The sequence below is a fragment of the Scatophagus argus genome, chromosome 18, assembly GCF_020382885.2.
Source record: "Scatophagus argus isolate fScaArg1 chromosome 18, fScaArg1.pri, whole genome shotgun sequence".
NCBI lineage: Eukaryota > Metazoa > Chordata > Actinopteri > Scatophagidae > Scatophagus > Scatophagus argus.
This window is the reverse complement of record NC_058510.1, coordinates 690,321-717,304: the sequence shown is the minus strand read 5'-3', so window position 1 is coordinate 717,304 and position 26,984 is coordinate 690,321. Positions and strand designations below refer to the sequence as shown.

General features: G+C 45.5%; 1 protein-coding gene across 2 annotated transcripts; it reads left to right on the top strand.

The window, feature by feature from the left end:
- Positions 1-1,632: 1,632 nt before the first annotated feature.
- Positions 1,633-26,678, top strand: LOC124049941 (melanoma receptor tyrosine-protein kinase-like). 2 transcript variants are annotated; one of them, XM_046372072.1, is made up of 27 exons: positions 1,633-1,795; positions 13,461-13,612; positions 13,798-14,005; positions 15,795-15,929; positions 16,006-16,074; positions 16,460-16,578; positions 16,847-16,988; positions 17,236-17,349; positions 17,428-17,554; positions 17,799-17,872; positions 17,957-18,047; positions 18,374-18,573; positions 18,662-18,794; positions 19,097-19,187; positions 19,407-19,564; positions 19,653-19,685; positions 20,109-20,292; positions 20,494-20,616; positions 20,843-20,941; positions 21,166-21,351; positions 22,092-22,247; positions 22,435-22,510; positions 22,713-22,859; positions 23,161-23,258; positions 23,718-23,861; positions 24,129-24,222; positions 24,395-26,678. In XM_046372072.1, exons 1-27 carry the CDS (start codon positions 1,696-1,698, stop codon positions 24,772-24,774), a joined length of 3,633 nt encoding a protein of 1,210 aa, XP_046228028.1. In that variant the 5' UTR covers positions 1,633-1,695; the 3' UTR covers positions 24,775-26,678. The 2 variants fall into 2 exon arrangements, with proteins under 2 accessions (XP_046228028.1, XP_046228029.1); XM_046372073.1 differs by having other exon boundaries at positions 1,635-1,795; positions 20,148-20,292.
- The last annotated feature ends 306 nt before the right edge of the window (positions 26,679-26,984 follow it).

The following is a 26,984-nucleotide window of genomic DNA, read 5'->3' as shown; positions in this document are numbered from 1 at the left end:
ATGTTGTCGCACCAACGTGACGACTTACTACAGACCAATCAATGGACGGCAGTGGGTGTGGATTAAACCGTACCATGCCGTACCACCATACTTGGTACCCAAAACAAAAGGGTGCCAAAAACCAGTACGGTACACTTATTTTGGTACGCTTCACAACTGTTCCCAATGGAAACAAAAAATAATTGCGTTCCATACTGTACCGTACTGCTAGGTGGAAACAAGCCACTATTCACTCAGATTTTGTAAAAGAATTGCTGTCTGTGGCCCCATAACCACCAGGGGGCGCCTTCCTCTGATTATTCTCTTTCTCATGATTCAGTTCAGTCCTGTTCAGTCCTGTTAAATTTTACTTATCTCTGTAAGACTGTAAGACAGAAGCTGCGAGTTTAAAAAATGTAGAATTAGTAATAAACACATGAAGCCTCTGAGTCCTACTGAACATGTTTTATTTACCGTAACCTAACTTTATTCATACGTCCTGCCGAGACAAGGTGCTGATGTGGAGCTTCCACGTAAATGGCTTAAATGTTGCATTATTCATATTTTGAGTGAGTTTTAGTGATAAAGCTACACAACCGAGTTGGGATGGAATCACTTTACATGCAAATCAAGAGTACTGTAGGTTTATTTCCTTTTTTTATCTTTTTCTAAACTAATATTTTTACAACCTTCAACTGTTTTCTAAAAAACATTTTCAGATTTTCAGCTCTTTATGACAAAGGATTTGTGCCATGCTTCTGATACATTTGTACTTTTACTCTTCTGTCAGAAAATGTGTTAATCAGGACAGTAAAGCTCAGTGTGGTGAAGGGCAATGGCACTCTTGTGCGTCGATCTGAACGCTATATTAGCACTTTCAAACAAGCCCAATCTAACGGACTTTTCCACATGCCAACTGCTGCTTGTGTGTTTGGCTAGTCAGATCCTTGAACCCTGTGGTGGTCCAAGTGGCGTCCCTAACCCTAACCCTCCAAAGAGCAGGCAAGGAAAGCAGAAGGGTGACTTCTTGGCAACACTTGTAGTTAGCCATGTTTTTCTGTTAAACCACTCTGGACAGAAGCAGCGCTTCTGTCTTTTCCCAGCTGAATGGTTTTCAAATCCTCTGACTGGTGTGGTCCAAAATATTTAATCTCTAATTCTTGCTCTACTGCCAGAAAGGTGCTAAATCTAAGTTTTTAATAAATTTGCCCACTTGATTCACTTTATTACCCTGCAGGTGGTGGCTAACATAACAGTTAGCTGTCCGTGTCTTGGTCAGATCGATTAGCGTTAGGTGCTTGCTATCAGCTTGGGGCCATCTTCATCAGGCCCCACAGCAACGGATATAACAAGATACTTGGAATGTACTGCAGTGCTACCACCGTCGCATGTAATAAATATATACTGTCAGACTGTTACTGGTCGTGTCGTGTAGAGCTCAACAGCGACACCTGGTGGGGACTCGTCTCTCACCGGCTCCTCATGTAGAGACGCCGCTGATAAAGCTAAATGAAACTGAATTAAAGGGAGAAAGGGGGAGGGAGGAGGTGTGGACTCGGAGGAGGTGTGGACATTCTCGTTGAATCTTACAGGACCTGTCAGCCAGCTCCGCCACTCTGACACTGGAACAGCCTGAATGCTGCTGCTGCCGCTGCTGCTCATGGAGAAACTTTGACGAAAGAAACTTTGAGTTTTAAGTGAAAATCAGCCGCACACATGAAGTTTCGTGGAGGAGGAGGAGGAGGAGGAGGAGAGGCGCTGCTGTTGTTGCTGTTGCTGCTCGGCCGCTGCAGCTGCACCAGCCCCGGCAGGAGAGGTAGGACTGAACCCGGGGTGAGAGTTCCGGGGAGGGACGGAGAGCCCGGGGTGAGAGCTCCGGGGAGGGACGGAGAGCCCGGGGTGAGAGCTCCGGGGTGAGAGCTCCGGGGAGGGACGGACAGTCCGGGGTGAGAGCTCCGGGGAGGGACGGAGAGCCCGGGGTGAGAGCTCCGGGGTGAGAGCTCCGGGGAGGGACGGAGAGCCCGGGGTGAGAGCTCCGGGGTGAGAGCTCCGGGGAGGGACGGAGAGCCCGGGGTGAGAGCTCCGGGGAGGGACGGGCAGTCCGGGGTGAGAGCTCCGGGGTGAGAGCTCCGGGGAGGGACGGACAGTCCGGGGTGAGAGCCTTTCTGTGGTCCTGTTGATGTTTAAGAGCTGCAGTCTGATAAGGAGGCTCCCTGACAGGAAATGTCTTTTATTTTGTACAGTTTTGTTGTGAAAAGTCGCCTCTTGAGGAAGTTATTTAGATCAAATAATGTAAAAAAACGCAGACACTTTTCATGTCCCTGAAGAAATATTACGGTAATACGTTGGCCATAAGAAATAAAATGAGATATTTCTGGGTTAATATATTATGTTAATATATCACTTTCAGTGAGTCCTAATAGTAACGACAGCAGTGACAGGAATGACAAACAAGCTGAATTCAAATCATTTTGTTTGGTTCCGCTCAGAACATCACAGAGACGTCACAGGAGACAGATTTCATTTCAGGCTGAATTATCACCAATTAAATGTTCATTTCCTTCTGTTTTCTTTGCACTGGAGCCAAATCTCCAAACTCATATGTCCTCACTGTGGACTCGGGTGTCCTTGCTGTGCATGTCAGACATGTGATGGAGGAACTAATTACTCTTCTGATTGTTTTCTTGATTAATCATTCAGTTTATGAAGTTGTGAAAAGTACCACAGTGAGATGTATTAAATTGTTTTATTCAGTGTCTCATATGACGAAGAAAAGCGTCAAATCATCTCATGTGAGAGTCTGGAAATCCGTCCTCACTCTGACCTTCAGCGAGTACTGAAACACGCAGACACAACTTTAATGTCTGTGTCTTTGTGTCAAAAGTACTGATACTGCAGTACTTTATCAATGCACCATGTTTGAAACAATATGTCCTAACAGAAAACTGATCTCCAATCAGATTTTCAACCCAAGGCTGCACAGATGTCAACTGTATTACGAATGTGTTGGTTTGTGCTGGCTGACGTTCTCCACTGTGTGCAGCCTGCTAATTTAAGCAAAGGAAAAATATTTCATTTTGTGTGTCCACATTTTAGAGCCTGCAGCCTCTCTGCAGCGACACCCAAATTCAAAGCTTTGTGGTCCTCAGGCTCGCTGCTTTGGATGAAGCTGACACCGACTGGTGAGGCATGCGACCCTGAGCAGACCCTGAGCAGACCCTGAGCAGCTCCAGTCACAAAGTGGTGAAGCCTCCTGAGACACTGATGAGTTTGTACCCTGCTGATCGGCAGATTCAGCTGACAGCTACACGTATTTCAGAGCGAACTGCGGACTGTGAATCAGCGGTTCTGTTGAATGGATCTGAGACTGAGTCGGTTCAGCTGCGGTCCTCATACAGCAACCTGGAATCAGAAAAAGATCAGAAGGAACATCTGCAGGCACGAGTCAGACATCTTTTATCGTCATGTCTTTAGGAAGGCAGGATGGGTGTTCAGGAGCCTAGAAAAACACGTCTGCCGTGGATTTTTTGTCGGACTGTGCGGTCTTTGTTCTGTCCTCTGCTGCCAGACATTTGTGGACGATTTTGCTTCACAAAGCCGTAATAATTCATGTCTGTGAGAGCTGAGATCTGAACTGAGATAACTGATTGTCTTCGTTCCTGAACAGTTTCTGGATGGATTGTCAGGAGGAAAAAAAACTGGCCTACTAAGCATTATGGGAGTCGTGAGTTGTGATGAGTGAAGAGGTTTGAACATGTCTCGGACCAATCAGGTCGCTCATCTGAAATAACAGTTTAGTCTCCTGAAAGAAGGGGAGAATAAATAAATGAATGATTGAATGACGAGAGGAAACGCTGAGCTCAGCTGTTCAGACTGTGTGTGTGTGTGTGTGTGTGTGTGTGTGTGTTGAGCTGACTGCTCTCTCTTTGTCTTGACAACAATTTGATGATGAGGAGAATTTTGTTGGAGTGTTTGTGTGATTCCTCGTTGTGAATAGACTGTTGTTGTGTGTTGTTTCATGCTGGATGCGGATGGACAGATGGACGGATGTCTCAGTCTCACGTCAGAGTTGAGGGTTCAGTTTCCCCAAAATCTGCCAGCCAATCAGAGACCAGGATTCTCTGGCTGTGTTGAATTTAGTCTTAACGTTTCAAAAGTGCTTCTGAAAGCTTGTAGAGGTCATGTTGAAAAGCTCCTTGACGGAGCTGCAGAGGTTCTGGGCATCCTTGAAAAGTTTGAAGGCATCATGGAGGAGGTTGTAGAGAGTGGCTTTGACAAGGTTCCAGAGGTCAGGTGGTCCTTGAGTTTTGTCAGATGTCTGTGAGGATATTCCAGATATACTTGATATTTGAGGAGGTTCCTTGAGGAGGCTCCAGAGATCCTACAAATTTGCAGTGGTCCTAAACAAAAGAGGTTTTGAAGAAGTCCTCTCAAGGGTCCTTGAGCCGGGGCCCAGTGTTCCTCTCTGTCCATGTGGATTTAAAAGAATCTTGAACATGTTCCAGAGGGGTTTATGTCCCAGAGGTTGCTGAAGAAGAATCTTCTCAGAGTTCCAGTGCAGAAGATCCAAGAGATCGTGGAAGAGCTTTAAATGCTCCTTGAGCAGGTTGTACAGTTATTTAAGGAGATTCCAGGTGGATATGAGGAGTTTTCTTACAGGTCCTTGATATAAAGCCTTCTCTTTGAGGGACACAAACTTTAACAAAGTGTTCTGTTTTCCCATCAAACCTCCACAGGTGATCACCCCCCCTCTTCTGATTGGTCGATAGATGATCAATGATTACAATCTGCACATTCAGCAGCTTTTCTCAGCTTGTTTCCGTGTGTGCAGTTATTAGTCATCAATACGAACGCGAGGAGCGGAGCAGCTGGTTATTTTTCAGTTTGTTTGTGCAGGAGGTGATGAAACTGTTGTGACTGCAGAGGTTTGAACTGACAGATCTGACCTTCAGTCTGCCAACAGAAACCTCAAATTAATTCTGTGTGTGTGTGTGTGTGTGTGTACCTCAGCCTTGTTCCCATTCAGTCCGACTTTTGGGAAAGACCTTGGCAGTGTGTGAGTGTATGTGTGTGTGTGTGTGCTTCTTTGAAAGCAGCTTAACAAAACTCCACACTGACAATGAAGAAGACGTTGGAGCCTCGTGGTAACCATGGCAACACTGTTAGCATACTGAGCTGAAACGTGTTGACTGAAAACAACAATCAGCCAGATGGAGGACAAACTGTGCCCACCAGGCTGCGTGGACGGAGTCAGGGACAGCAGGTTTTGGGTTTCATTGCAGGTCCTGTCACTTTGTGGGCACAGAGCCGCCTCGCAAGCCGAAGGCTTCAGCGTTTCTCAGCAGGAAAACAGAGATCATCACGTGTTTGCTGGGTGTTGACTGTCGTCTTCACGTCAGAACAAGGCATCTAAAAAGTTTCTGTTTAGTAAAACTAAACAGAAACGTGTAACCGTTTGGTCTCTTATTTGTTTATTTGGACTTTGGTTGCATGTGCGTCACGAAGACTTAGCATGTGGAAATGTGACCGCCGTCAGCGATGCATCACAAATATCCACATGTTTGTGGACACTTTCCAAGTTCACGAGTACACAAGGGTCCATGTGACGTAGTTTCATCCTCAGCATGTGTCGATGTTTGCGTACTTCCACTTTTTTGCGATTGTATTTGCACGTCCTCTATTCTACGACAAGCTACGGGACATGTGCCAGCACGTGAAGAATGTGTCCTCCGAGCGGACTCCAGAAGGTCCCGTGAAGTGAACGTGTATCCGTCCCTCTGGGAGTACATCTGGCCCTGAAGGATTCACGGGGTGTGGTCAGCTCAACGCACCGTAAATCTCACTGAGGAGAATTTGTGATATTCTAAATAAACAGCCGGTTTGACCTGCAGGCAGCAGCAGCAGTGCAGCCTGGGGGATTTTCAGAGCTGGAATGTGAAGAATGTCAATAATGAAGCTCAGAAACTGTGAACAGGATTATGCAGGCTGCTTTCTCTCTGTACTGTAACGTGTTGCTTTTGAGGCAGGTGGATGAAAGCGTGTTTCGCTCGTGTTTGTCTCTCTCGTGATGAACTGGCTCAGAAATCAGAATTTGCTCAGAGTCTGTCAGCATGTGTAACCTGCAGCAGGAAGTCGTGTTTCCAAGTGCTCACGCTTTAATTTAAAGAAAATAAAGGTCTGTATTTCAATTAGTCAGCTACAAGAGTATGCTGGCATTTGGGATTTAACACTTGATTGGTATCAACTGTGCTTATCAAACAGAAATTTCTTTGTTATTATGTGAAGCTCCTCCTCCCTGTGTGCTGTGGTGTCCCACAGGGTTCAATCCTGGGTCCCTTGTTATTTTCGTAATGTCAAAGCTTTATCATCATAATGATACAGAGAATTAATAAAATCAACTTGTAATCATCTGTTCAAATTCAAACTCACAGTTCAACCGGTCTTGTACTCCAGTGGGGAGTGTTTCAACAGCTCTGTCTGTCTGTCTGCTGACTTTGTAAAAGGATTCGTTAGCTTGTGACTTGAGGCAGTGGAGGCATCCTGAATAAAAGTATTGAAGAATTAGTCTGTGTGGGCTGCATTCAAAATAATTCAAATTGCTCTGTAACCAATCAGCAGTGACTATCAACTAAAAATGATGTCCCAATTACAAGCTTAATTTAACATTTGCTAATGTGGAGTTACAGCAACCTGTAGCTGCATCCCAACTTGTCAACAGTTTTTCTGTGAAAGTAGTCAGTCAAGCTTGCTGCTCGTGTGGGAGGATTACAAACAGATTTTTATTCCTGCCTGCTGTGCTGTGATTGGTTTAAATAGCTGATAAAAGTGGCCATCAGTAAACACAACTCAGGGCCTGTTTGAATGACTCAATAAAATGATGGAGGACTGGAACAACGCTGTGACTGCAAATACACCACATGGACAAAAGTATTGGGCCAGCTGCCCATCACACCAACAGTCTTTATGGAGCTTTGCTTTGTGCACTGGGGCACAGTCATGCTGGAATAGAAAAGGGCCTTCAACAAACTGTTGCCACAAAGCTGGAAGCATAGCATTGTCCAAAATGTCTTGGTGAGCTGAAGCATTAAGATGTTCAGTTCTTGGAATTTTCCTTGACTGGCAGCAGAGTGAAAGGGAAGCAGCTGGATTCTGACAAGACAAGCAGCGTCTCGCTCTGACCTGCACACACACACACACACACACACACACGCTAAGAGCACAGATTCTGTGATTAGTGATTTTGACTGGGAATGCGTTTGTTCACACAGCTGAGAGATTAAAACAAGCCAAACTACGTGTGAGAAGCAGCCGGACTGAGACAATAACGAAGCAACAAATGGACAGAAATTATCGACCTGCTGCAGCTCATGGATTTGACATCCAGACATGCAATCAGCCAGATGCAGCAGTTCTTCAGTGGTTTTGGGAGGCGGAGGCCTGTGCAGGGATTAAAGGTTTACTGCTCGTCAGAGAGCAACACGTAAGGTTTTAGACTGTGTGAAGCACAGCGTTCAGAGAAACAAACCAGTTAGCCCAGTCAGACATCATGTCGGCTCTGTGAGGCTTTTAGTGTGAAAGAGCCAGAGAGAAACCGAAAGGCCATTTTCTGTGTGGAGCTGCTGAGTGTGTGTTTAACAGGACGAGTGTTTCTCAGCTGTTTGAGACATTCCTGTGTGTGTGACACAAGGCTGCTGTGTTCCCATTATGGCATTCAGCAGGACAACATTATGTCTGTCTGCTCTTGGTCTCAGCTGAGTATAAAAACCAGGTTCTGCTGCAGGTCCAGACCAGTTGAACCCGTCTTCTCCTCACAAAATGTTTTCTGCCTCTGTTTAGAAATATCAATAAAAACACTTAACCCCAGTTAAAAACGTGATGTTTCAGCGAGCGGAGCTATAAATTGATTTTGTGGAATGAATGTTTTCGGCTGCAGGGAAGGTGACTGCAGGTCAAACACTAAATCCATTGATTTTCAGTTTTGCAGCGAGGCCTCTTTTTATTGATCTCATAATCAGGATTTAATATTGAATTCAGCTCCATAAAGACATGGTTGGATGAGTTTGGTGTGGAAGAACTTGACTGGCCCACACAGAGCCCTGACCTCAACCCCATCCAACACCTTTGGGATGAACTGGAACGGAGATTGTGAGCCAGGCCTTTTGGTCCAACATCAGTGTGTGACCTCACAAATGCTCTACTGCATGAATGGGCACAAATTCCCACAGAAACACTCCAACATGTTGTGGAAAGCCTTCACAGAAGAGTGGAAGCTGTTAGAGCTGCAGAGCTGTCTGTGTGTTTACAATGAGACGTCATTAAAGTCCCTGTTGGTGTGATGGGCAGCTGGCCCAATACTTTTGTCCATGTGGTGTATGTCATCAAATATCTTCGTATCACTGAAAAGCCACGTTGAACCTGACGTGAATGATCACACTTGAATGATCTGCACTCCATCTTTGAATATTCAAAGTTAACTGACTCCCAGCTGCAGTTTTTCATTTCTGTTTTCTTCTTTCTGAAACAAAACATGTGCTTTTGAACATCACAAACTTAGAAGGCCGACGTTTCAGATGAAGTTTTAGTCGAGCTGAAGGCTCTTCGGTCTGTTTGAAGAGCAGAGTTCTGTTCTGCGGTCGGAGGTCAAGGACGGAAAGGCTCTTCGTCTTCTCTATTTTCTCCTCCTCCCCTCTTTGATCTTTTATGAAGATTGATTTTTGTCCTGCTGCTCTGTGAAGAAACTGCCGACTTTCATTTCTTTAGCCTCGGAGGGACTGAATGAGGGTCGTATAAATAAAGATGACAAGAAGAGAAAGAGTAGAACTCTCCAGGTTTCTGTTCAGATATTCAGAAAACAACGGCTGCTTTAAATCGTACTGACATCACGACTGACTTGAACATCAGCAGGACAGCAGGACAGTTCCAGGCTTCATTCTAACTCGAGGTTGTTTCGAGTTCAGTGCGTTCACAGGAGAAAAGTGACAAAGTTCAAACAAGCCACTTGATTTCTGTTAAGCTGAAGCCTCACGTCGCCTGAACACCATGAAACCGATGCTGTTTTTCAGAGGGTTAAATCAAGGAGAAAGTTGACAAAGACTTGTCTCTGCCTCACAAAGACACCCTGTAGAGCAAACTAAGGCACAGACCAAAGACCAAAGGTGGACTGTATCTTGACCCGGACAAGCAACAGTCCTCATGTGTTAGTGTTCAGATTTCACGCCCACTCAGGAGACAGGAAGTGTCGACTGTTGGCCCATAGACGTGTTGGATCAGAAAACCCTCATGAGTATTTTATTTCTCTAATAGTCTGATTTGAGGTCCTTGAACCTTGATCCTTGATCCTGGAATCCGGGATGCAGGACCAGGAAGCCTCAGTTTCAATGATTTGGATAGAAAACCACAAGTTCTTGGTCAGCCTCGTTGGAGTTGCGGTTTTGGGTTCAGACTCGGGTCTTCTTGCTGTAATGAGGGTCCATTGTTCAGGCAGCTGATTGGACGACTCAGGCTGTCAACAAGTGGACAAACTGCCTCAGTGCAGAGAAACATGTTGACTGAGAGATGCTTATTATGGTGAACACTGAGTGTGGTGTTAAAGAGCGGCCAGCAGCTCCTCACTCATTACAGCTAATTCAACACACACACACACACACACACACACACACACACACTGATGTTCACATAACTTTCCTCTGACGCCGCTGAATGTTGCAACAAGAGACAAAGAGGTGGTTAAAGTGTGTGTGGGTGCAGGTACAGGTGTGTGTGTGTGTTATCTCTGCCTCCATCTCGTGTAGGTTGCGAAACCGGTGAATTTTTATCCGAGCTCTGATTGGCTGCTGCTGTGATCTCAGGAAGGTCCACTGCAGTCAAACAAGAGAATTCATATCTGACAGTCAGCCAGTTCTTTCGTGATGGTTAATTTTTATGCTCTCACACACCAGAACGTCTTGTCACCTGTGACATCCGTTTAAGATGCAATCACAGCAAACAGTGTGAACTTCCCCGTTAATAGCGACAGTAACTTCACTCGTACAGCACAGAGAACAGAGCTGCCGTAAATACAAAGTAAAAGTCAGTAAAACTGAAATAAACCAAAAATAAACAAGACGTTAGCCTGTTGGCTAACATATAAAACTGTATAAAGTATTTGTCAGCAGTTTTTAGACAGCAGTAACTTTAAAAGTGTGGCGCAGATGTGAGTGGTGACTGCTGAGATTTCATTTCTAACGTAGACTCCATTTTTGAGCTCTGTTGTTTGTAGAGGAACGAGGGGCGGGGCCTCTTCAGTCATGTCAGACACTCCAGGGAAATAAAGATTCTGAAATGTGCGGCCTATAGGCAGATTTGTCATGCAAAGTAAACAGATTAGTGTCTGCTGTTCAAAAGGAGAATAGTTGGTGGAGGGTTGCTCTAAGTTGTGACAGTACAGATGTAATGAGATAACATCTGTACACTTTGGCAGCAGCGGGAACAGATGTACACGATTCTTTTCTACATCCTGTCACTGAAAACGTGTTGAAAAACAAAACCGTGTGTGTGTGTGTGTACGTGTTTTTATGATCTCGTGGGGACAAAATCCTGTTTGCACAGCTACATGTGGGGACTCACCTATCTTATGGGGACAAAATGCAAGTCCCCATGGAGAAATGAATAACTTTTAGAGTGAAGACTTGGTTTAAGGTGGGGTTGAGTTTGAGGTTCAGGTTAAGGTCAAAGGTCAGGGTTAGGCAAGTTATGCTTTTGGTTTGAATAAGTCTGCAGGAAATGAATGTAAGTCTATGTAATGTCCCCATTGGGCATGAAAACCTACGCTGTGTGTGTGTGTGTGTTTGTGTATGTGTGTGTCAAACCTTGACTAAAGGTCAAACTCTAAAAAAACAGATTAGACATTTCCAGTCACAAACCGTCTTCTGTGGTACAAAATGTCCTCATGAAGATTTTTTATTTTTCAGGACATCACAAGTGACTGACAAAGTTGCTACAGTCAGTCAGTTTGTATATTTATTACTTGTTTGTAATGTTTTTGAGGAAACGTATTACATCATCATTTCATTAAGCAAATACTACTTTACAGTTAAATCCTGTAAATTGTTGCATCAGATAGACTGATCGATGAACTTTATTGATCCCACAGCGGGGAAATTCACTTGTCATGGCAGCTCAGAAGAACAGAATAGAGTGCAAAACGCAAAAGTGTTCAAAACAGTTTCAAAAATAAAAAAGCTATAAATTAACAGTTTTAAAGTAGTTAAAATAACAAAATGAAATAGTTTAAGACTGTACAGTATGCGGCCATACAGGCTGTGTCACCATTAAAATACCTCGAAATAATGAGATCCAACCCAGCTGATCAGTGACACAGCACACATGCTGTAGGGTGGAGCTAAGCTAGGCTAACTTGTCTATGTATGAATTAAATCTACCTGTGTATCTGTGTATGTTATCAAATGTTGAACTGTTTCTTTAAATGGGAAGCCAGCATTGAGAAAGACAGCGAGGTAGACGACCTGCTGCCCGGGACAAGTAAAGACAGTTTGACCCTGAAATTTAGAACAGTTTGTGTACCGCACACACGCGCACACACACACACACACACACACACACACATCATTGGAAAGATCCACTGTCTTCATGTCGGTCATCTGTGGTTTATTGCTGAGCTGTGACAGGATGTTGAGGATCACTGACATGGATGTGCTGTGTGTGTGTGTGTGTGTGTGTGTGTGTGTCACAGCCAGGTTTGTCCTCTTCCTCCATTAAAATCCCACCAGAGATCCACGCTGCAGTTCATTCTGACTTTCCTGCTGCCTCAAACCCCTCACCAGCACGCAAATTCATCCACCGCTGAAAATAGTCCACATTAAATGCGGTATTTTCTCCTGATTGTTTGATAAAAACTACAGACGTGAACCAACGTGTCTGTGATTAGTCTGCAGAAGGATCCCGTCAGCTTGTGACTGCTGAGAAATGCGTCTGTCTCCTGTGCGATGTACGAGCGCACAGATGTTTCTACAGTATCTGTATTCCTTAGTAAAACATGTTTTGCACAGGCCGTGCAGCAGCTCAAGACATCTTCCAAGAAACAATCTGACAGACCTGTTCTTGAACAAACAGCCCTGTGTGTGTGAACTGTGCGGCGTGTGTGTGTGAACTGTGCGGCGTGTGTGTACTTGCTTTAGCTCAGTCTGGGAGCCTTCATTGTCTCCTTTCATGACGCTCACAGACTGAAGCTCATTCATTTAGTTGTTCACTCAGCTTCTGTGAGCAGGATGAACGCGGAACATCTGGCGATCGTCCTGTCTTTGCCTTTCTGTTAGCCGTGACCACCATCGCCGTTCTCTAACGTGAACTTATCACTGTAACCATGACGACAAAGGTTGCCTAATCTCAGTGAATCTCAATCTCGAATCTTTTGCTAATCTTTAGCTGCTAGAGTCTGCTAAATTTCTGATTGACTGTGACAAAAGAGAGAAGAGGAAGAAGAAGATGAGGATGAGGATGTTCGTGGGAGGATGGAGGGGTCAGGGAACTAGGGAACAGGAGAGAAAAGAGGAATTAAGGAAGGAAGGAAGAGACCACAGGGAGAAATGATTAGGAGGACGAAAAAGAAAGAAAGTTTTATGGACTTACAAATTACTGTTATGAGCTTGCACGCATCTCTAATCAGAATTTTTATTATGAAAAGATGTGTGTGTGTGTGTGTGTCCAGATGTGAACCGCTCCCCCCCCCAGAGGCTCTGACCAATGGGCCTGCCCTCAGAGCGAGCCATCAGCCAATCAGAGAGGGGCAGAGATCAGTGCAGGCTGCAGCTGTGTTATCTTTGTGACATCACAGCGGGGAGCCGGCCAATAGGAATGCAGCCAGAGACAGACACACAGAGAGAAACAAGTTCAGACCAAAGTCATCAGCAGTTTTCATCCATCTGACAGTTTACTTCCTGTTGTTTAACAAGTCTAAAGTGATCTGTGTTAAACTGTTCAGTTCTGATTCAGCTCAGGTGTACCTGCAGCACAGGTGGGAGGAACATCCTGCTCACGCTGGATGGGCTCTCAGTTTGAACCAAGTCAGCCACTCTTTCCTTTTCACCCTGAAGGGGCTGAGGTTTCCCTCCTACAGACGGAGCCTGTAGGGTTTCATTCCACATGCCAACGCACTGTTGATGTGTCAAATGTGTCCTCTGGCCGACACACCTGACAAGGTGTGTCACGCCTCCCTGCTCCTTCTTTAAATACTTCACATAATGGCTTCTTATCTGGAAACTGACACTGAGGCTCGTTTCACAACACTTCAGTGTTCAGTATCCTCATTAACCACAGTTTATGTTCACATCAAACCTAATGATCCTCTCAGCTTTCCCATGCACATCAACAGAGTGAAAATTAGCCCCTAGTGGCCGCCAGTAGAACTGCAGCTGGTCACACTTCAGCTCTAATGTCAGTATTATCTGTGTGTGTGTGTGTGTGTGTGTGTGTGTGTGTGACAGTGTGTCAGGGAATGAGCAACCAGTTGACGTTGTTGGGGACTCGTGATAATCACTACGACAACATGGTGAGGATGTACGCCAACTGCTCCGTGGTCCTGGAGAACCTGGAGATCACCTACACTCTGGAACACCAGGACCTGTCCTTCCTCCAGGTCTGTCTCCAGCGGATGACACACTTCATCCATCAGTTTTTACACAGTTAGGACTTTAATTTTAAGGTTTAAATGGTGAAGCACCAGGCTGAAACTCGTCAGTCTGTTCTGTCAGTGAGTTCAGTCAGTGAGGCTTCCTTCTGAATATCTGGCGGTTTCTTGACGATCACCTTCGCTCCCTTCAGTCTATCCAGGAAGTCGGCGGCTACGTTCTGATCGCCATGAACGAGGCCCCAATCATCCCATTGGTCAGTCTGAGGCTGATCCGAGGACAGAACCTCTACGAGAACCGGTTCGCTCTGCTGGTGATGTCGAACTACAACAGGAACCATTCGTCTGCAGATGCCACCTACACCGGTGGCCTGACACAGCTGCAGCTCAGCAGTCTGACAGGTACACACACACATAGCAACAAATACACAAACCTGGTGGGTATACCTCACAAGGGGTGTTATGGCGTGTGGTCCAGGGAGCCTCGGTGTGAATCCACAGTGAGATCAAGGAGTCCATTGAGAGAAGCTCCCTTTGGAGCCTGAAATGAAAACTTCTTTACTGATAAGCGGTCCATCTTTGAAAAATTTCGAGGCCCCTCATCTGGACTTGATGCGCTTGTGTGTCAGTTTGATTCAAATGTGAACGAGCAGCTGTGGCCCCTCAGTGTTGCTCTGATTGGTCATGGCTCTATATACTCTCATTGTTTCCTGCTTCATTCTGCTGTATGAGCTTGACGAGGAGTGTCGGCGATGTTACCTCACTCATTGCTCTGGCAGCGGACCAGGCGGGTGGAGTCAGCACAGCGATTTGAAAAACCTCAGTCAACACCAGATTGTGCTTCGGCTGCAGGAAACGAGCCGCGCCCGTACGAGCTTTGGCCGATGACGTAGCCGCTTCACTGCGGATGAATCGTGCAAGCTGTCACAGTGAAATCCGGCAGTATTAACTGGACTTAAAGTCAGCTCTGCGTCGGTGGCGAAGTTGCGTCTGTTGTTTTGTGGCTCTGCAGGTGAAGCTCGAGCTGCTGCAGGAACAATGTGTGATGTAATCTGGGTTAGAAGAAAGACAAACTGGTGGACCTTAACACACAATAATTCATGTCATTTTCTTTGCAGATTTATTAAACGTGTATCAGATGTACTTTCTGTCTCCCTCTGCCAAGTGCAAAAAAGTACCAAAGAAAAAACCAGAATCAGAATCAGAATCAGAATTCCTTTATTTATCCCCGAAGGGAAATTCTTTTTCGTACAGACTTTGCACTTGCAGTATTCCCGACCAAGAAAGAAAAGCGAAAGGTATAAAAATAGGATGAACAAAACAAGATAAGTATAAATCTAAAATATAAAAGCATAGGTATTTACATGTGTTCAAAATTTTTAAGAAATTTAAAAATACAGGTATGTACATGTGTAAAAACAATATATACATTGTGTATATAAACTCCACGTTTTGTGGCTGCAAATGAAAATAGACAATATAGACACACGAGACCATCAACCAGCGGGGACTTTGGTGACATCATATTGCATGGTGTGGAGTCGGTCCGCCCACTGCGGTTGTGGAAGCTTCTGCTCTAAATATCTGATTCATCAGATTCCTTTTAAAGCGAACTGTGACTTCCTGCTGGTATCTGAACTTGTCAGGTGAGGTTGAGATTTCTGAGAACTGATTTCATTTTGCTTGAAACCCGAAACCTTTAATGCGACTTTTATCCCGTGACTCATGACCTACATGCCGGGGCTTTGACTGTGAATCGGCCTTTGCGATTTAGGACTTGAAATAACACTAAAAGGGCAACACTCACCAGGACACATGACACACGTCAAACCGCCTACAGCCATTGTTTTCCGTCTAAATCCAGCTAACACGTCCCAGCATCCGCCGATGTTTCCAGTTTACAAACACGCCCACCGAGTATCCCACGCCAGTTTAGCCACACCAACCGTACACGCCATAACCAAACTGGAAATTGAAACCATTATGGCGCCATTCACTACTGAGGGGACAAGCTGCCAAAAACCTGCTTGACGTCCAGGACGTTCACTTCCTGGAGCTTTCAGCACATTACTGGCTTAAACAGGAAGCTGTTTCACCACAAACAGGAGTGTCACTCGTTTGACTTTTCTTTTGGTTTGTTTTGTGGTGCTTTTCCGTTGAGCGTCAGCACTTCATCATCTTCTCCCTGCAGAGATCCTGAGAGGAGGAGTAAAGATGATCTACAATCCCTTGCTGTGCAACGTCGAGACCATCCAGTGGTGGGACATCCTGGACAAGGACAGCAACCCCAGCATAGACCTGAAGATGGACACCTTCACATCTTCATGTATGTGGAAGCATGATGTTTAGTCATTAAGTCGAGGCTGCACAATGTTACTGAATATTAATGTGTGTGTTTCCAGGTGAGAAGTGTGATCCGGGTTGTGTTAACGGGTCATGTTGGGCACCAGGACCGGATCACTGTCAGAGATGTAAGCACTCACCCATACATCTTCGTCTCACCGTCTGCGCCTCCGTCCTCCGTTCTTTCTCTTCATTTTCTTCCTTCCAAGTCTCATCTCTTAATTTAGTTTTAATGTCACTTAGTCAGCGTTTAAACCCGATTCTCTAAAGTGGAGTGAGACGAGTATCCAAACCGCACATCAACTTCCTGTACTGATCTCAGTCCTGCCTCTTCTTTCAGTTACTTTCTTCACTTTGGTCGCATTGCGATGGCGTGTACGTGGCGTTTATGAGGTGTTTGGAGGTGTTTATTTATGTCAAAGATTCAAATGTACAGACCAACAAAACATTCTTTTCACTCATGTTGATGAGCTGCACTGCCAAAAATGAGATGAAATGTCTCTCCGGGTCCAGTCACCAAGCTGCAGTGTGCGGAGCAGTGCAGCGGACGCTGTCGCGGTCCCAAACCCATCGACTGCTGTAATGAACACTGTGCTGCAGGATGCACAGGACCTCGAGCCACCGACTGCCTGGTCAGTATCTGCCCACATCCTGACACATTATGCACGCAGGTACAAACATCTATGACAACAGACATTTTCAGGGTAACTTAATAAATACTTAACTGCCTCAAGATCCCACACAAGTCCCACGTCCAAGTCCCACAGGGAGACATTCATCACACGGACAGTCACTGACACGTCCTACCCAGATGCGTACTCACTCAACCCTGATGTGTAGGGTGTAAAGCTGCTGTTACAAACCATAAAAACACTGTCCTTCTTCTTACTTCCTGTTCAGGCCTGCAAGGATTTTAATGATGATGGGACCTGTAAAGATGCTTGTCCTCCTTTGACACTCTACGACCCAAAAACCCACCAGGTGGTCAACAACCCCAAAGCCAAGTTCACCTTCGGGGCGACCTGCGTCAAGGCCTGCCCACGTATGGACTGTGAACCCTCTAAATCATCCTAAACACAAACAGTAGATTGAAATGTTCACATCAAGCCCAACTAGCGCCCCCTACGGGCTGCAGGTAGACAAACAACGTTCTGATGATTTAGCTGAAGTGTTTGTGAGGTTAAATTCTCCTGCATGTTTTGAAATGAGCATAAAGCCTGCAGTGTCTCCAGAGGGGGCTGTGTGCAGTCTGATAAACTCACTCCCGATTCTGCTTTGTTTGCGTGTAGATAACTACGTGGTGACAGGTGGATCATGCGTCCGATCCTGCAGCGCCGGGATGTACGAGGTGGAGGAGGACGGAGCGCAACGCTGCAAAGCCTGTGAGGGACCCTGTCCTAAAGGTAGGGGTTCGCAGGGAGGCACAGAGGAAGACCTGAAAGCTAAACAGACATCCTGACTGAACATTTCTGTTCCTCCAGCCTGTGACGGAGTCGGGGTCGGCGCCCTGATCAACACCATGGCCGTCAACGCCTCCAACATCGAGTCCTTCAGGAACTGCACTAAGATCAACGGGGACGTGTCCTTCATTGAAACCTCCTTCACCGGGTGAGATTGTGATGTCTCACAGCTTTAGAAAATTGACATTTCAGCGTTTTCTGGTCACTTTGGACAGCTGTGTGAGTTATTGTACTGAGATTTCTTTCCATCCAAGAGCTCCACAAGTCAGAGGTCTGTTTCCTCAATGCTTCAGCTCATTAAGGTTTACCACAACCATTGAGCTTGAAACATAACTTTTAATGTCCCAGTCTGGAGTCAGGAGACTAAGGTTTTCTTTCATTGGCTCGTCCAGGGACGCTCACTATAAAATCCCTCCCATGGACCTGGCGAAGCTGGAGTACTTCAGGACGGTGAAGGAAATCACAGGTAAGCTCATCGGTGCTTCTCTTCAGAAGTGACGCTGAACAGTTTTGTCCATTCTGTTAACGCTCCTCTGTGTGTGTCCTTCAGGGTTCCTGTTGATTCAGTCCTGGCCAGAGAATCTGACTTCGCTGTCAGTGTTTGAGAACCTGCAGATCATCAGAGGAAGAACAACACGAATGTGAGTCAGCTGATAAAATATTGCAGTAATGTTAGAGTGAATATGTGACGTTTTATTTCTTACTGACTGATGATTATAACACGATGGTGTGGCAGCGAGTGCAGCTGAAGCTCCTCAGTCCCACAGTTTGATGTTTCAGCTGATGAATCCTCTGCTCATGTACTTTGTCTCAGTTACTCTTTCACTTCAGGTTAAGTTTCGTTCTTGCCCAAGTTACATTTTCACAGAGTTTAACTTCAGCCAGAAAAAGGAGAATGCTTTCTGATTTGACTTACCCCACCCCAGCACCTCCACAAACCTACAACTGTCAAATCCCGTCTCTCCAGTCATCACAGTTTGGCGGTGGTGAGGGCGAAGCACCTCCGCTGGCTCGGTCTGCGCTCCCTGAAGGAGGTGAGCGCCGGCCGGGTGGTGATGAGGGACAACCCTCAGCTGTGCTACACCCGGTCTGATCAGTGGAACCGCTTCTTCAGGTCCAAGGACCAGATCGTCATCATGCGCAACAACTCCCCGCCCGACGTCTGCGGTGAGTTTCTGTCAGGGGGTCGCGACTTTCATCGGGTGCTTAGTGAAGTGCGTGAAATAAGAAAAGTGTTCTGGTCTCCTTCTCACAGAGCAGCAGAATCGAACCTGTGACTCAGAGTGCACAGACGAGGGCTGCTGGGGTCCGGGTCCCGCAATGTGTGTCTCCTGTCGGCATTTCAACCGTGGGGGGCGCTGTGTGGCGCTCTGTCACCTGCTGCAGGGGTGAGAAGCACAGCAGAATCTGGACCTGTGGCCTCGTTAGCCAGGATGCTCATGTTAAAGATCACAGAAGTCATGACTCATAGCTGAGTAACACAACCCAGCAGAATAAAAGGCATCAGTGAAAAGTTTATGTTCAGAAATGATCTCTTGGAGCATCACAAAAGTTTTTTTTAATCTAATTAGCCATTTAAACCATTTTGATGCTAATACGTTCATGTGAGTAAAATTTTGAAAGTCTTTGCTGTAATGAGATAATTTGTCCTCTGTGGGCTTCCGTCCTGACTGCTGACGTTGGTGTGCAGCGAGCCCAGAGAGGTGGAGGTGAATGGCAGCTGTGTGGAGTGTCACCCGGAGTGTGTCCTGCAGACCGGCGTCCTGACCTGCCGCGGTCCGGTCAGTCCAGCTGCTTTCTGCTGGGGTTCATTTCTGTGCAGTCAGTTTTCATCTTGTCTACTTTTTGATGGAAAATCAAATGAGTAGTGAAAAAAGTTTTAAGAGGACGTTAAAATGAAAGACAAGTGAACAGATCAGGCTGGCTTGTCCACAGATATCAACTTTATATCAATAAGTGATGAAGGTGATATCAGAACATATCTTCTCTCCCTCCTGCAGGGTCCTGACCAGTGTTCCCTCTGCGCCCATTTTAAAGACGGTCCTCACTGCGTGCTGCGCTGCCCCCACGGCGTGCTGGGAGACGGAGACGCGCTGATCTGGAAATACCCTGACAGGAAAGGCCAGTGCCAGCCCTGCCACCAGAACTGCACCCAGGGGTGAGTCATCGGGCGCCGACTTTCGTCTCTGATGTTACAGGAAGAAAGCCGAGCCATGCTTTAACGTAAGGTGCTTCTGTGTCTGCAGGTGTTCGGGTCCTGGACTGTCTGGATGCACTGGGTAAAACAACAACTTCTTCTTTAACTCACCAGGGGTCACCAGAGCTCACAGAAAAGCAGCTTGGTCGCAGTTTGATTGTGCACACTGTAAACGTGCACGTTGCATCGGCTTCTGTCTGTCTGAGCCGCTCGTGTTGACGCTGCAGATGTTAGCTGTGAGCTAACTGCCTGACCTGACAGCAGAAGTCAGCTCCACGAGGCTCCTAACAGACAGTTCCCATGCAACGTTTCAATGAAGATATGAAGTGTAAGAGTATAAGTATATTTAGGATGCCACATCTGAATGGAAGTCAGTGGGAATTCAGAACTGAATTGATGCATGTCTAACTTCATGTAATGTAATCAATAAAATGTAATATAAATGTGTCACCACACATGTAATCGACTTTGAATGGGAGTGAAGTCATTCTCACGTGAACCTCAGAATAATTGAAAGCATCCTGCATCCTACGCGTCCCCACAGCACCGCCACACACTCCACGCTGGCAGCGGCCGTAGTCGGTGGGCTCTTGATTGCTGTCATTGTGTCGTTGGTCATCTTTGTGTTGCTACGGAGACGACGAATCAGGAAGAAGAGGGCACTGCGGCGCCTGCTGCAGGAGAAAGAGGTGGGAGAAGTTTAACGAACACTGTGATGAAATATATGTTCATATTTCTCTGTAATGCAGACGAGATCGTAACAGAATTGAATAAAATAGCAAGATTTGACGTGTGACTAAAACTGAACTAAATGTCAAAATAGATAACAGAATGAAAACACAGTTGTTGTCACTGGAGGATTGAAATAAAGTAGAATGTGTGGGCTGCAGCTGGTGGAGCCGTTGTCTCCCAGCGGTGAAGCTCCTAACCAGGCCCTGCTGAGGATCCTGAAGGAGACGGAGTTCAAGAAGATCAGGGTGCTCGGCTCGGGAGCCTTCGGGACCGTCTTCAAGGTAAGAATGCTAGAAACACGTCGTGATGCTTTCCCTGAAGACACAGTGAGCGATAGGGATGGAAATGCTGAAAAGATCAACATCAAAATCAAATATCGGATGAGTTGCCCTGAAATTTTGATCAGAAGTTCGTATCGTTCAGTTTCACTTCTCTTCCTGTGACAACATGGACTGAGAAGGCTTTTATTATTTAGATATTTCATCATCCTCTGATGAATGTTTTTAGGGTCTCTGGATCCCCGAAGGGGAGAACGTGAGGATCCCAGTGGCCATCAAAGTTCTCAGAGAGGCCACATCACCCAAAGCCAACAAGGAAATCCTGGATGTAAGACTCCTCCTCCTCCTCTTCTTCTTCTGATCCTGGTATTCCTCCTTTTGTTTTTTTGTCTTCTTCTTCTGTTTGTTGCCTTTGGCTTGTGTTGGCCTGAGATGCATGGATGTACTTCAGGTCTGAAGGTGTGTTGCTGATCCACCCTCAGGGTTTCCTGCAGGACGTCCTTCAGTTGCTGTAGACTTTGTGGCCTGTTTAACATGTGTGTGTGTGTGTAGGAGGCGTATGTGATGGCGAGTGTGGATCACCCTCATGTGTGTCGACTGCTGGGAATCTGCCTGACGTCGTCGGTCCAGCTGGTGACTCAGCTGATGCAGTACGGCTGCTTGCTGGACTACGTCCGACACCACAGGGACCAGATCGGGGCTCAGTGGCTGCTGAACTGGTGCGTCCAGATCGCCAAGGTGAGCCCAGATGAAGTGGAAGCCTATCTCCCACAAACCAGCAGCGTTCTGCTCAACAGCTCGGGCCTCCTCGCTCACTCTGCGCCTGAGGCGTCGACTCGACTGCCGCTCACTTTAAGCCTGCTGAGGCCTATTAGTCTGAGCACAGCAGGAAACTGTGTGTCGGCCGAGGCAGCACTAATCTCCTCAGTGTCTGTTTAAAGTCTCATTTTGATCTTTAAGTGCTGGGAAAATCACAAACAACAAGGTCGTGAGCTCAGCGTGAACTCAGATGGTCGTTTCTGTAATTTTCGTGTTTAAAAATGTGCTCTGTTTTCTCCATAATTTAACAATATCACATCATCCAGCCTTCCAGTAGGATGACTTCAGAAGAAGGCTAAACACTCAGTTTGCCTCGTAAAGGACGTCGTTCGATCGGCTTCCGATGAGTCCAGTTTGTTCAGTTTATTTATAGCACTTATCACACACTTCGTGGTGAAGTTTCACTCTGTGCTTCTGTGTTATGTTTACCTCTCCATCTTTTCAACAGAAAATAAAATGATTGTTATCATGACATTAGAAACATCAGTGAATTCTTTTGTTTTCTGATACTCAGGAATTTGTTACTCAAACTGCACTTCCTGGATCATATTTCTCAAATGACACATAAACGCAGGGTTGTGTATAGTCATAACATCCTCATAAACCTGTGTGTGTGTGTGTGTGTGTGTGTGTGTGTGTGTGTGTGTGTGTGCACGCAGGGAATGAACTACCTGGAAGAGCGTCACCTGGTGCATCGAGACCTGGCAGCGAGGAACGTCCTGGTAAAAACTCCAAACCACGTCAAGATCACCGACTTTGGCCTGGCCAAACTGCTGACGTCTGATGAGAAGGAATACCAGGCTGATGGCGGGAAGGTGCGTTCGGCGTTAGTTACTGGTTTTATGTCAGCTTAAGTAATGACTGTACTTCGGAGCTGTTGGAAAGTGGATTTGTTCTTGTGTAATGGAGATACAGGGCTAACAGTTTCCCTGTTTCCAGTTTTGTGCTAAGCTATGCTAAGCATGCACAGAGATGATGTGTGTCTCCCTGTGCTTCCTGTAGGTTCCCATCAAGTGGATGGCGTTGGAGTCGATCCTCCAGTGGACCTACACACATCAGAGCGATGTCTGGAGCTACGGTGAGCCAGTCCACATCGCAGCAAAGTGGAACAGGTTTCCACAACACACTCAGATGTGTGAAAACATATGGAAACAAATGTTAAATGTATTAAACTTTTTACCAAACAGTAGACAGTAGTAAAAAATCTGTCAAGTCGACCTTGGAGAAGACTGCTCTTCTGATGCGTTGATGCAACTTTTTCAATGGCTTGCGGCCTGCAGGCGTGACGGTGTGGGAGGTGATGACGTTCGGCTCCAAACCGTACGACGGCATCCCGGCCGGCAAGGTCACGTCGGTGCTGGAGAGAGGGGAACGTCTGCCTCAGCCGCCCATCTGCACCATCGACGTCTACATGCTCATGGTCAAATGTAAGAGCCGAGGACACGACACGACACGACAGAAGCAGCATCTCTGCGTGTTTAGCATCATGCTAACATTTAGCATGTTAGCATCGTGCTAAACTAAGCTCTTGACTCCTAGATGATCATAGAATAGAATACATGAATAAAACATCAGAGACGAATAGAAAAATAGAATAATAATAATAATCAGTTTAATAACAGAGTAGTATCTCTGCAGCCAACCAGTGGGCTTTCCAAAAGACACCTGGGCATTCAGAGACACCTGGAGTCCAGCTGAGGAGATGTTTCTCTCTCTTTCTTTCTCCAGGTTGGATGATCGACCCGTCCAGTCGTCCCAGGTTCAGAGAGCTGGTAACCGAGTTCTCAAAAATGGCCAGAGATCCTTCCAGATACCTGGTCATACAGGTGAGTTGCTGTTTAAGTTAAGGGATTACACTTAAATTCCACCTTGGATTTTATTTTGTTAGTTTTGTCCATTACTTCCATCAGTAGTGATAACATCCTGCTCTCCATGTTAACAGCTGAGATGTGAGAACATCCAAAAGTCATCAAGTGAAGTGTTTTCACAGTCAAACTGTCAGCCATCTGGCAAAAACATATCCTCTTCAAAGTTAAATCAAACCCGTGCTTTTGTTAGGTCACTCTTTATCAGGAGTTAATAAACGTGTAGCCTTTCACTGGCAGTTTGGAATGCCACATCGTTTTGTTTTAGGGTCAAATAACTACATTTTAGCGTTTGTAAACAGTGGTAATATTAAACTGAAACTGGGTCAAGATAATCCAGCTTTGTTTCAGGAGATTGAAGTGTTTTCCCTCCTCATAAATGTCAAAGAATGAACTCATCTGATCTGCCTGGTGTTTCAGGGCGAGCTGCCCAGTCCATCAGACAGCAGGTTTTACTCTCGCCTGCTGAGTTCGGACGACATGGAGGATGTGGTCGATGCCGATGAATACCTGCTACCTAACAATGGACTGAGTAACCATGACAACCGTCCCTGCAACGCCACGGTATACAACCGCCTGTCTTTATGGTTGACTGTGTGTGATGTGACTCAGGAAGGTTTAAAGCTGCAACGGCTGAGCTCTCAGCCAGCGGTCGTCTCTGTCTGTGCTGACACAGCTGGAGATGTAAAACCATGAACAAAAATTGAAAAATGAATGCATGAAAAGTAAGCAGTGAAAATACATCTTTCAAACCTGTTCTTTCTGTTTGGTTCTTAAGATACTCCTCCAGTTTGTAGGCGTACGTTTCACTGCTTCTCTGTTCCATCTCAGGCGGGTCGTCCAGTCAGGGAGAACAGCGTCGCACTGCGTTACATCACCGACCCGACTCACAACTCGCCGGATGAGGATGGCTTCTTCGGCCACGGTACACGTCTGTGTGTGTGATTAAAGTTATGAACAGGATGATTAAGCACCTGACTGAAAATAAATAATAAATTAATTAAATTAAAATAAATGTACAGAATAAATAAAAAATGACAAAGTGCTCTGTAAAGTAAACAACTGAGTGATTTTCTGTTTTTCTTTCTTTCTTTCAGAGTACATGAACCAGAGTCTGAGTGAAACCAGCCAGAGCAGCAGACTCTCCGAGGTTCTCAATCCCCACTACGAGGACCTGAGCCAGGGCTGGGGCACCGCCTTGCTCCCGTCCCCGCTGGAGGATCTGAAATCTGCAGATCTGAATCCTTTTGGCCCAGTCCCTGGGGGACCTGAATACCTGAACACCGCCCAAAACTCACTTCCCCTGGCAGCCAGCGACATCCTCGACAACCCGGACTACCAGGCCAACTTCCTGCCGCAGGCCACACCCTCGGCCACCAACACCACCTCTTTACCGGGGAACGGTCTGTTCCTCCCGGCAGCGGAGAACCTCGAGTACTTGGGTCTGGGTGCTGCACTGCATGCTCCTGTCCGCTAGGGGGCAGCAACATTCAGACACTGAAGGTTTGAGCTTTAGTGGAAATATACGTTGCCTATATTGATGTTGGCTGCTGACAGTATTTAATTTAGCTGTTTTTATTGTAAAGTTTGCCTGTGCTGATTGAGCAGCAGCATCTTCTGCAGCACAACATGCATCAGACAGCAGATACTGAGGAGGAAGAGGAGGAGGAGGAGGAGAGGCAGACTTCAGAGTCACAAATCCTTTTGGATGGCTTTATGAAATCCAAACAGACAGAATTTTCTGAACACAATCCACACAAATGCTCTTCATTACAGTGATTTTATTTATCTTCTCTGTTGCTCTGAAAGTGAAGCTACACGACCATCAGGACATTAGCAGTAGGATGAGTTCATGAGAGGGACAGAAGCACAATAATCTCAGTTTGTCTTCCACTTCCTCCTTGCTTTGCATCCTTGCCTCATCAGCATTTGCACGAAATTGAAAATGAAACAAGGATTCTGCAGACGTGCTCAGAGATTTGAAAATTTGCAGCCTATTTGACCCACCAAAGAGGAAAAACTGTTGATGTTTTCCTCTAATGAGAAGTTCTTAATTGTGAGAAGAAGGGAGAATATCGTAACATCCCATGATCTTCATCTCATCAAGAGGACACAACTGATCTTCAACTTCATTAGGAGTCTGCAAGCACAGATGACGATTTGTGCTCACGTGGTGAATGAATAATGTGCTTGTTTTTATGTTTAAGTCCCATTTGAACTAGCAGAGAAGGTTTTCAGGCTGTTTCACCAGTTAAAAACTTGTGATTTCAGTCAAACCTTCAGTTGATGTCTGACTTGAAATACCTTGAGCAAAGCTCGGGTTTCTTTTTCACATGTGGACCAGCTTTGATGAGCTTTTACTGAAGTGTAGAAAGTTTATTTACTTGACAAGAATGAGCCAAACTCTGATTTACTGTTAATGTACACTGACTTGTTTAATTGTTTCTGCTTGTTACTGTTTTTCACTGTGGAAATGTAGGGAAGCCGACAGGCTGGTCGATGATTCTTCGGGTTCTCAAGGACATTCATTTTTATCTCAAGAGAACAAAAAGTGTTCTTATTTAAGGATGAAGATATTCTTTCTGCTTTTTTTCTCCTCATTCAGTGCCCATTTTTCAGTTTTAAAACTGTTGTTATGACATGACAGATGAATTGTTTTTGCTTTCGGGGAAGAGTTTTCTCACATCTAACCAGGACTGGAGTTTGACACGAGTCCAAGTGTGAGTCCAAAGAAACAAAACATTAATAATATTGTATAATAACAATAATATAATAATAATCTCCAACAGGCCAACACGCTAACAGGCTAACGTCAGATGTCAGATGTCAACAGGCCAGCGTGCTAACGTCAATGTTAGCTTCTCCCTCAGGCTAAAGTTAGTGTTCCATTCTCTGACAGGCTAATGTCAGTTTTAGCTTCTCCAACAGGCCAGCGTCAGTGTTAGCTTGAAAAGCCTTGTCTGACTACAATAAAAAATAATTAAATTCTTTTCTCAGGACAAAAAAACCCCACAAAAACTAAGTTTGTTTTCTTGAGAAAATAAGTACTGATATCGAGATAAAAATAATAATAATCAACCACGACAGCACTGAACTTCCATAGGAAGCAACACTGAGGAATCATATTGAATGTCTGTAAATGCTGATGTATTGTGTAGCATTTTGACTTGCTGTTGAATGTGAAATTAGTTGTTAGAACTCTTGTTGTTGTTTACAGGGTATAGCTAACCTGCTAACAAGCTCACTATTTTGATGGAAAAACATCAAAGTTGCAGTTTCCGTTTTATTGTTTGTTATTATAGTAGTCGTAGTAACTGATTATCTGTAATGTGGTGAACAATTTTTGATAAATCCATCAGAGTTAAATTTTGAGCAGGAAAACTTTTGCTTTGTGTTCTCCTTGCTGTGTTACTGAGAAAAGGCCGACATTTCACTTCACTGATTTCAGTGGCAAATTTTTCAAAAATCTTTGCTGAAAGATTAAATGCAACAAAACTTGTCAAAAGACAAAATGTGAACATGAAGAACATGAAGAACATGACGACTGAGTGAAGGCTGAGGAACCACAGGAAACGTAAAGATATTTCAGATAGTAAGAAACAGCAGAGAGGAATATTTTAAGGCACCACCCACTCCTCATTCACACACAGCACCACCTGCTGGCCAAACCAAAACTACAACAAGAAT

Excerpts from the sequence above, each read along its gene's own strand:
- LOC124049941 (XM_046372072.1), top strand. The coding sequence starts at position 1,696 with ATGAAGTTTCGTGGAGGAGGAGGAGGAGGAGGAGGAGAGGCGCTGCTG. Across the intron at positions 17,350-17,427 it reads TGAGGGACCCTGTCCTAAAG|CCTGTGACGGAGTCGGGGTC; the intron begins GTAGGGGTTCGC and ends CTGTTCCTCCAG. Across the intron at positions 17,555-17,798 it reads ATTGAAACCTCCTTCACCGG|GGACGCTCACTATAAAATCC; the intron begins GTGAGATTGTGA and ends TGGCTCGTCCAG.